This window comes from Myotis davidii, unplaced genomic scaffold (genome assembly GCF_000327345.1).
Source record: "Myotis davidii unplaced genomic scaffold, ASM32734v1 scaffold32, whole genome shotgun sequence".
NCBI lineage: Eukaryota > Metazoa > Chordata > Mammalia > Chiroptera > Vespertilionidae > Myotis > Myotis davidii.
The window spans coordinates 1,734,883-1,743,258 of NW_006286587.1; the positions used below are offsets into that span (position 1 = coordinate 1,734,883).

The window sequence follows — 8,376 nt, forward strand, 5'->3', positions numbered from 1 at the left end:
GTCACTCTCTGTTTCCCCCAATCCATTCCTTTCAGAGCGTTTCTCCTGCCCCTCCCAAGTGGATGTGGGATTGTCCCAAGAGTTGGAGAAGCCATGCTGGAGGGTGTGTGAAGTGTGAGCAATAGGAGAAGGTGTGCTCCAAAGACCAGAAAGCATGGGGCTGAATTAGCCAGCGGTTTGGCAAAAAAGGGAAATAAAGTCATACCTCGTTATTAGCATAATTAGTCTCCCAATTCTGTAACATACATACACAATGGTTCTTCCATTTTATTCTCGAACCAACTCTATGGGATGTGAGTTGTCTTCATTTCAGAGAACAGGAAGCTAAGGTGAACTGCCCAAGGTCACGGAGCCTGACTAGCAGACCTGGACCCGAACCCAGGCCTCAGCTTAGAGGATGTGGAACTGACAGGCCCAGGAAGCCAAGCAGGGCTGAGAAGGAGGTGGAGGAAGTAAGACGAATGGGGGAGGGGAGCCGTGCACATACCTTAACCAGAAAGCTGCCGTCACTCTCCTGGGTGACCATGACCACCGAGTCATGCAGCTTCTCATCGAAGTGGACGTGGCTCTGGGAGCCCTCCACATCATGGCCTGCTGCAAAGCGGATACTCCGGACTCTGGGCTTGTTGCCTAGGCAGAGAGTGGAAGACGGCTCCAGGGACTGCAGGCTTCCTCTACCCCCAGGAAATGACTCCTCCTTGTTGCTCCCCTACCCCCTGCAAGTGCCCCTGACATCACACAGCACTCACTTTCAAGGCTAGGCCACATCCTACCAGACTCTGGGGATCATGAGGCTTGAGGCCCACAAAAAATACCCGAAGAATGGGTGTCGGGAACTGGCTACTATCACACCTCACTTAGGGAGTAAGGCTGACACCAGAGACAAGAAGAGACCGTCTTCTAGACTCTCACCTAGCCCCAGGTGGACCAAGACCCAGCCCTGGCCTCAGGAAGCCTCCCCAGGGCTCTCCTCCACAGGGCCCGCTCCCCATCTCTGGGACCTTCTCTTCCAGGTATTCCTGTGCCTGAGGCCCCTGTCTGCCCCTCCTGATGACCCCAACCTGGTCGGGGTGAGGGGCAAGGACAGGAACAGGCTCCTTGGGACCTGTCTGGGAGTGGGAAAAACAAAAGGGGGGCAAACCCCACACTGAGCCCACCACCTGGGAGAGGCTGCGCTGCCCCTAACTTGTCCCGGATCACTGGCAGGAAAGATGGGAGAACCCAGGGGAGCCTCCAGGACCCTGCCCAGAGACCCCCTCATCTGTGTAACCCTTCACAAGACCCTCTGCTGTCCCCAGAGGGATCAGGTTCTCCAAAGCCAGGAGGCAGGGGTTGAGACAGGCAGAGTATCGGGCCAATCCTGGGGGAGGTCTGTCTTACCAAGAGCAAGACCCCAGTCCTCTCTGGCCCCCATCGTCCCAAGGCCTCCCAAGAGCCCTGCTCAGAGTCCTCCTGCTGCAGGGTCTGGCCTCACCCTGGCCTGGGTTCTTACACACTTGGTGGAGGTCCAGAGGAGCCAGCCTGGCACTGCCACATTCTTTGCTGAGACCCCAGACCCGACCCTTAAATCTCAGCAGCCTCCCCTGCCTAACACCCTCCAGGAGTCCTTCTGACACTGAATGAACCCAAAATCCCTTTCTGTGGCTCTACCCACCTCGCCAAGCTCAGTGCTCACCCAAGCCCTGCATGTCCCTTCAACCCCCACAGTGCAACGCAGAGGCTGGAACACAGGGGCATGAGGGCTCATACCTCCAGCACACCAAGGGGTCCCCACCTTCCCTGCTAGGGCTTGGGTGTACCCTAGGACCTGGCATAAACACTGGTGCATTTACTGATGTAATTTGTGCTCACATTCAGACACACACCCCACACACACACACACACACACACACACACAGCCAATGCAGGCCCCACAGGCAATAACACCCCTCTCACCTGCACCCGCTGGAAGGCCCTGCAAACCCCACCAGGCCAGGAAGGCACTCACCCTTGTTGGCTGCAGCCATGGATGCCCTCCCTGCCACAGGGGAGACACGCAGCTCCTTCTGGACCCTGCTGTGTAAGCTCAGCAGCCTCCCATGCTCCAACGACAGCAGCAGGAGCCTGTAGGGTAGGGAGTGGGAAGGCAGGGATCAGGTCCACCGATGGCCTGAGAACAGAGACCTCCCTTTAGGAAGGACCCAAACCCCTGCTGTTCTTAGCAGCCCAAGTGGTGCCTGCGCCCTCTAGCACAAGGAGCTCTGCCCCCAACTCCTCTACCCACACCCCACATTCACCAAGAGCCCTCACCCCGCCTGACACCCTACTGACCCAGGGCCCAACTGGCATGCACGGAGCTGCAGCTTCTGGGTGCCAAAGCACCAGCACAGAACGCGTGTGCCCAGGCCCCTGAGGCTGACAGGAGGGGCAGTCTGGAAAGGAGGGGACTTCTCTGGCTCTTTCCAGGAGCCAGTTCTAGAGCTGGTGACACCAAGGGGTGTACCCTCCTGCAGCCAGAGTCCACAGTGTTCAGGTCATACACCCAATAAGTTGGGTCCAGGTCAGAGTCAACAGTATGTCTGGAGAGGAGCAAAAATGGGGGTCTACATAAGACGTGTCCTTGGGGCTTTCCCGACTGGTGACTGACCAGGGCCATATACAGAACAGACACCTATGAAGGGGACTGCCCTCCCCAGCTCAGCTCCCCAAAAGCAGGCAGCCTCAAGACAGGGACAGCGGAGGTGCCCAGGAAGCCTGTGTGAGCAGCTCGGCCCCTGTGGGCTGAGCTGGGATCATCTCAACATCAAAATGAATAATGAGCCTGCCAGTGTGGCTCAATGGTTGGGCAATCCATGAATCAGAAAGTCACAGTTCAATTCCCAGTCAGGGCACATGTCGGGGTTGCAGACTCAATCCCCAGTAGGGGTTGTGCAGGAGGCAGCCGATCGATGATTCTCTCTTTAATGTTTCTATCCCTTTCTTCCTCTCCCTCTCGCTGAAATCAATAAAAACATTTTTTTAAAAAGAATAATGAGTGCAACTGATGGAAACAGATGGAACACATAAAACTGGAGCAGTCACAGAGACTAGGAAAAAAAGGAGAGAGAAAGCCAAACAAACAAACCCAAACCCTCATTTGTCACCACTGACAGTGACAATGCCCTAACTCTTTACACTGAAAATTGGCAATAACGAGAAATAATTCAGCCTGTCTCCTGGCCTTTTCCGTAATGAAATTGCCCTGGTGGTTACAAGAAAGCTCTTTTTTACAGAAGAATTCTCGCTGTTAAATAACAAAGAAATGACCAAATGCCAAGTAATTCTGCAACCCCCAACTCGCGCTGGAGGCAGTGAGTCAGTGGATGGTAAACCAGAGGAAAAAGGTTGACAGAAGTAGATGCTTACAGATGCTCACGTGTCACCAACAGATGACCTAGAGTTCTTAAGGGGAATGACACAAGTTTGCAATGGAGAGATGTGACATCAGCCAGTCAGGCACCGGTTAATCGCCCCTCACTCACCATGGGACCTGACACACTGATCCTCCTGATGTGAGGCAGCACCAAATCACAGCACCACTGGCAAGGGCACAGCACCCACCTGCCCAAAACGTCTAACTTGGATCTAATCAAGGCCCCAGCTCCAACTGCTGGCTTATTGAAAACACAGGGGTTAGTGGAACAAATTAAAGGACTTCACAAGAAAGCAATGAGACACACCCAGAAGGCAGGATAGTGTTTAGGACAACTGACCTGTTTTGTTGTTTTTTCCAAACTGCGAGAAAAATAAAGGAAGAGAAGTTTTTTAGATAGGGGATGGGCAAAAAACAGACTACAGGGCTGCTGCCTGTTTTGTTTTGTCATTGATTTTAAAGAGATGAGGAGAGAGAGAGAGAGAGAGAGAGAGAGAGAGAGAGAGAGAGAAACATCAATGAAAGAAATACCAATCTGCTGCCTCCCACAGGTGCCCGACCACCCTGTCGGAGGGTCAAACCCACAATCTGGGTGTGTCCTGACTGGAATCGAACCTGCCACCTTTCATCAGTGTATGGGAGGAAGCTCCAACCAACCAGCCAGCCAGCCAGCGCCACTGCCTGTTTTTTGTCAAGTTTTATGGGAACACAACCACACTCACTGTTTACCTATCGTCTAAAACTGCTTTTGCAATAAAAAACAACAACAACAAAAACTAGTTTGAGTAGTTGCCACAGAGACCACATAGCCTGCAATGACTAAATTATTTACTATCTGGCCCTTCACAGAAAAAGTCTGCCAACTGCTGTTCTAGATTAACACACAAAGAGACCAAGAAGGCAGGGACTCTATGGGACAAATGACCTGGTTTTTTCCACTACACCAGCTTCAAGAGAGAAGTAAATGGGGCAGGGGGTTTCTAACTACCCATAAAAAATACATTTGGGAATAATTAGAAAATGTGAATGGGACTGGTTCTTAGACGACATTACGAAATAAGAGCTTATTTTATTTGGTGAGATAATAAAATTGCATTCTGCATAGAAGTATGTCCTATTTTCCAGAGATACACACTTAAGTGTTTGGGAGATGAGTGACCCACGAATGATCTCAGCTAGTCCAGGGAATGAGGAAGGGAAACAAACCACAGACCGGTGGCCTCATAGTCAGGGGCTGGGCCAGCGGAGGGCATGACCTGGAGGTCTCCCAGGCGCTAAGCTGCCTGGACACTGGCCTCACTTCCCTTCTCACTTCCCAGTTCAAGAAGTCCACCCAGGCCCAACCCTGCCTCATGGACACGGTGATCAGCTTGGGTACCAGGGCCCCTGATTGAAGGAGGCTGCAAGGAAAGGCAAGGCTTGGGTCTCAGGAATGCAGGAGTCACCATAACAGGTACAGCCCAGGCCAGCACACATCCCCATCCCCTTGGAGGCTAGCTCCCAGGCCCCACTCAGAGTGCAAGGAGGGTTACTATGCCCCCACTCATCATCTCTGGCCTGGGCTGCTCTGGGTCTATTTATCCCCAGGGATTCTGGCTCTAGGAGAGAAGCCTACCCCCACCCCATCCACTCCAGCTGCCTTCAGAAACTATGGACTCAGTATGTGAAAAATGGCCATGAGCAAGGGGTACCGGTTCACCTTCCCACTTTCCGAAGAGGCTGTTCCAGCCACACCTCTGCAGGGGGGATGACTGTCCAATGCCCACAAGATCCCTGTATCTCCCAAGGTACTTCCTGGAGGCCCTGGTGAAACTCATAACCAGTGGCAGATCAGCAAAGGCTCCTGGGGACTCTTCACAAAAACACTCTGACCCAGTACTTGCCGGCCCCCTCCCTGTCTTCCCCACAATGCACTGCATGTTGCCTGCCTGGAACAATCTTGTCCCCCAGGCCTGGATCTCAGCCCCAGCACAACACCACACCCCTGCCCATCCCAGCATAGGCCTGAAACACCTTTAAAAGGATCCCCTTCTCATTTATGGGATCATTTCATATCTATGTTCCCTTTCAAGGGCAGTAACTGTCTTTGCCAAACTCTGTCTAGGCCAAACTCTCCCAGCACCTGGCAGGGAGAACCTGTGTTCAGTTCATATTTGTTAAATGAATGAATGACCAAACTAAGCAGAGCCCAAGCCGGGGCCTTGGCTGGGCCCTCTTGGCAACTCTCTTACCAAATGCTCTCAGGAAGAGGAAAGCCCTACCCCACTCTCTTAGCCAATCTCTGCCCTGGAGGGCACACCCCTCCCCCATCTCAGTGTATAGCCTCCCACTAGGCATCCTTCTAGCCTTGCCACCAACTGATGATCAACACTTTCCATCGTTGACATGGAAAGCCCAAAAGGTAGGGTCTGCATAAAGCCAGAGAGTAGGACCTGCATCTCCTGCACTGACCAGCAGAGGGGGAGGCAAGTGACTTCAGGGGCCCAGAGCCAGGAAGATGCGAGCCTCCTTTCTCACAGCAGGAGGCTGTCCCCTGGAAGCCAGACTCTTCACACAATTCCTTATCGGAAGCAGGAGGAGAAGGTGTCCAGCCTCCTCCTGCTGCACTGTGTCCACAGGGAACTGCGAGGCCCCTTCCTGTGCCAGCCCAGTCGTGAGTATGCCCCCAGCTGCACAGCCTTCTGGAGCCAGCAGGGGCATGGGCAGGAGCATGGTTCCCGAGCCCAGCAGTCCTGGTCCAGATTCAGGCTGCCCAGAAAAGTTACTGTACATCTCTGTGCCTCAGTTTCCTCATCTGTAGCACAGGAAAAAGCAGTGGCCTCTTCCTCAGAGGGTTCGGTGCAGCTGGTGTCTGAAGCTCTGACAATGCTCCCCAGATCACCCCCACCTTTGCAAAAGCAAACCCCAAAGGCCTGCTTTTGGAAGCAAAGGCAATTTCAGGGCAGCACTGTGGAGAGAGAGGACTTCAGGCAATCCTGGAACAGCCAGGAATGGCCCTCAGGGTGGGCCCCCCGGGACTTCAACCTTCTCAGAATACAGCTCATGGGTTGAGGGGCCTCCCTCCCCCTTTCCACCTCCATCCTGCTGTCCCCCTCCTCCACTCCCAGGCCAGGCAGGTCCCCAGGGATTGACAGAGAACAGACTGCTGGGAGCCTGCTGTCCTCAAAACCAGAGGAACTCACAAGGCAGATGTGAACAATGTACCTCCTGGAAAATACCCCCAGCCCAGCAAAAAAAAAAAAAAAAAAAATTACATCCTCCCCCCCTCCCCTTAGATAGGCTATCAACAGGTCAGGGGTGGTACCAGGGACAAGCCACAGGATGCGGAGGGCTGAAATGGCCTTTGGCTCTCAGTTACTCTCAGGGAAATTGGGGGAAACTTCTTTCTAGAGGACAGAATGCTGCCAGCTCAGGTCCCTCTCACCTTTAGAGAGAATTGCTGCTTCAAGGTTACCCTGTCCAGGGCAAGGCTCAGCCAGGCCCAGTGAAGCCTCTGGCGTGAAGAACAGGCCCAGGGACAATGACAAGTGAGTAGACAGATGGACAGTTACACAGAAACCCAGATTTCTCAGCCCCTCAGACTCCTGCCCCACAGGGTGCTGTCTGTCACTCCAGGCTGTCCCACTCCCCCAGACTGGAAGGAGGGCCTATGGCAGGTGGAGCTCCAGAACCGCCACCTTCTTGGGTTTCTAGCTCAGTCCCCAGTAGGGAGCATGCAGGAGGCAAATGATCAATGTTTGTCACATCAATGTCTGTCTCTCCATATCCTTTCCTCTCTCTAAAATCAATAAAGACTTTTTTTTTAATTGCTCAAGCTTGTAAAAAGATTCCCACTGGGGCCACTGACCTGCTGGCTCCAGAACCCAGCAAAGACTGAACACAGTGGGGACGCACATACTTAGACCAATGCCTGGGAAGGTAAGACCGGAAGTCAGGTATGGCTGTGGCAGTTTTATATCAACTCAGTTTGGATGTGACTCCATTTCCTTGTAAGGAGAGGTATGAGTGTTCTCTCTCACATCCATCATGCCACACCCTCCTGTCTCCCCAAGAAGAGCTGCCTTCCTCTACCTAGCATCCCCTCCCCCCAAAAAACCCTACCCCAAGCCCTCAGCTAGAAGGTGCTTGGATTCCCTGCGGGGTCCAGACTGCCTGCCCCACCCTGGCGGTCCCAACTAGTAAAGGCCAGGCAGGGTCCAGGGTTTGTCAGCTGCCCCTGACTTTCCTCAGTTCTACTCCTGCTTCCTAATGCCGAGAATCAAGAGGGAAGGTGATCCAATGCCTCCTTCCTCGTCCAGCAGGGCCCCTGTTCATTCACAGGAACTCGGGTTCAGAACCTAGATGCACCAGGGGGCCAGGTGTAGGACCTGTATCTTCTCCCGCCTCCATCCCCAAAGATGTGGCGCCCCCATCCCCGCCCCATTCTCCTCCTCGCCGAGGACAAATGAGGGTAAAGGACCCCACCCCCAAACCCCATCACATCCCTCCCGGTCAGGGAGGCAGCGTCTCTGTCTTCAAAGATAATCTTGTGCCCTCCCCACCATGACCTCTGTTGACGCAGTCTCTGGAGCCCGCACTCCCCGACATCCCCGCCCTCCTACCTGAGGGTGCCGAGGCACCGGAGGCTCAGAGAGGGTACCCGCCCAAGGTCACACAGCGAGGCAGGGGCTGCAGCTGTGGGGGGATGCGGAGGGCGCTGACCCCATTACGCCCCCGCCCTCACAGTGTCACACGCGCCCCGGACCGCGCCCCACAGAAATACCCCAGCTACACTAGCTGACGGTCACCGCGCCCCCGGGGCCGGGCATCTCCCCAGCTCAGATGCCAGAGCGCCCTCCCCAGCCCGGCCCTGACAACAGAGCGCCCCTCCACCGCCCCAGCCGCAGGGGGTCTCCTGCACAGACTGCTCCGGACACGGGCTCCGCTGGGAGGGGATCTCCGCGAGCGGGAGGGACCGGCAGGTAGCGGAAGGAGAGACGGTCTTA

General features: G+C 54.5%; 1 protein-coding gene across 1 annotated transcript in view; it reads right to left on the reverse strand.

Annotated features, from left to right (window-relative positions):
• Positions 1–2,103, reverse strand: part of LOC102766496 (chromosome unknown open reading frame, human C20orf27) — a 6,182-nt gene extending 4,079 nt beyond the window's left edge. Inside the window, exons 1-2 of the mRNA XM_015560258.1 lie at positions 1,988–2,103; positions 488–630 (exon numbers count right to left, since the gene is read on the reverse strand). Coding sequence (XP_015415744.1) covers positions 488–630; positions 1,988–2,006 — 162 coding nt within the window. The 5' untranslated portion in view covers positions 2,007–2,103. The remainder of the gene's footprint in view (positions 1–487; positions 631–1,987) is intronic.
• Between the last annotated feature and the right edge of the window lie 6,273 nt (positions 2,104–8,376).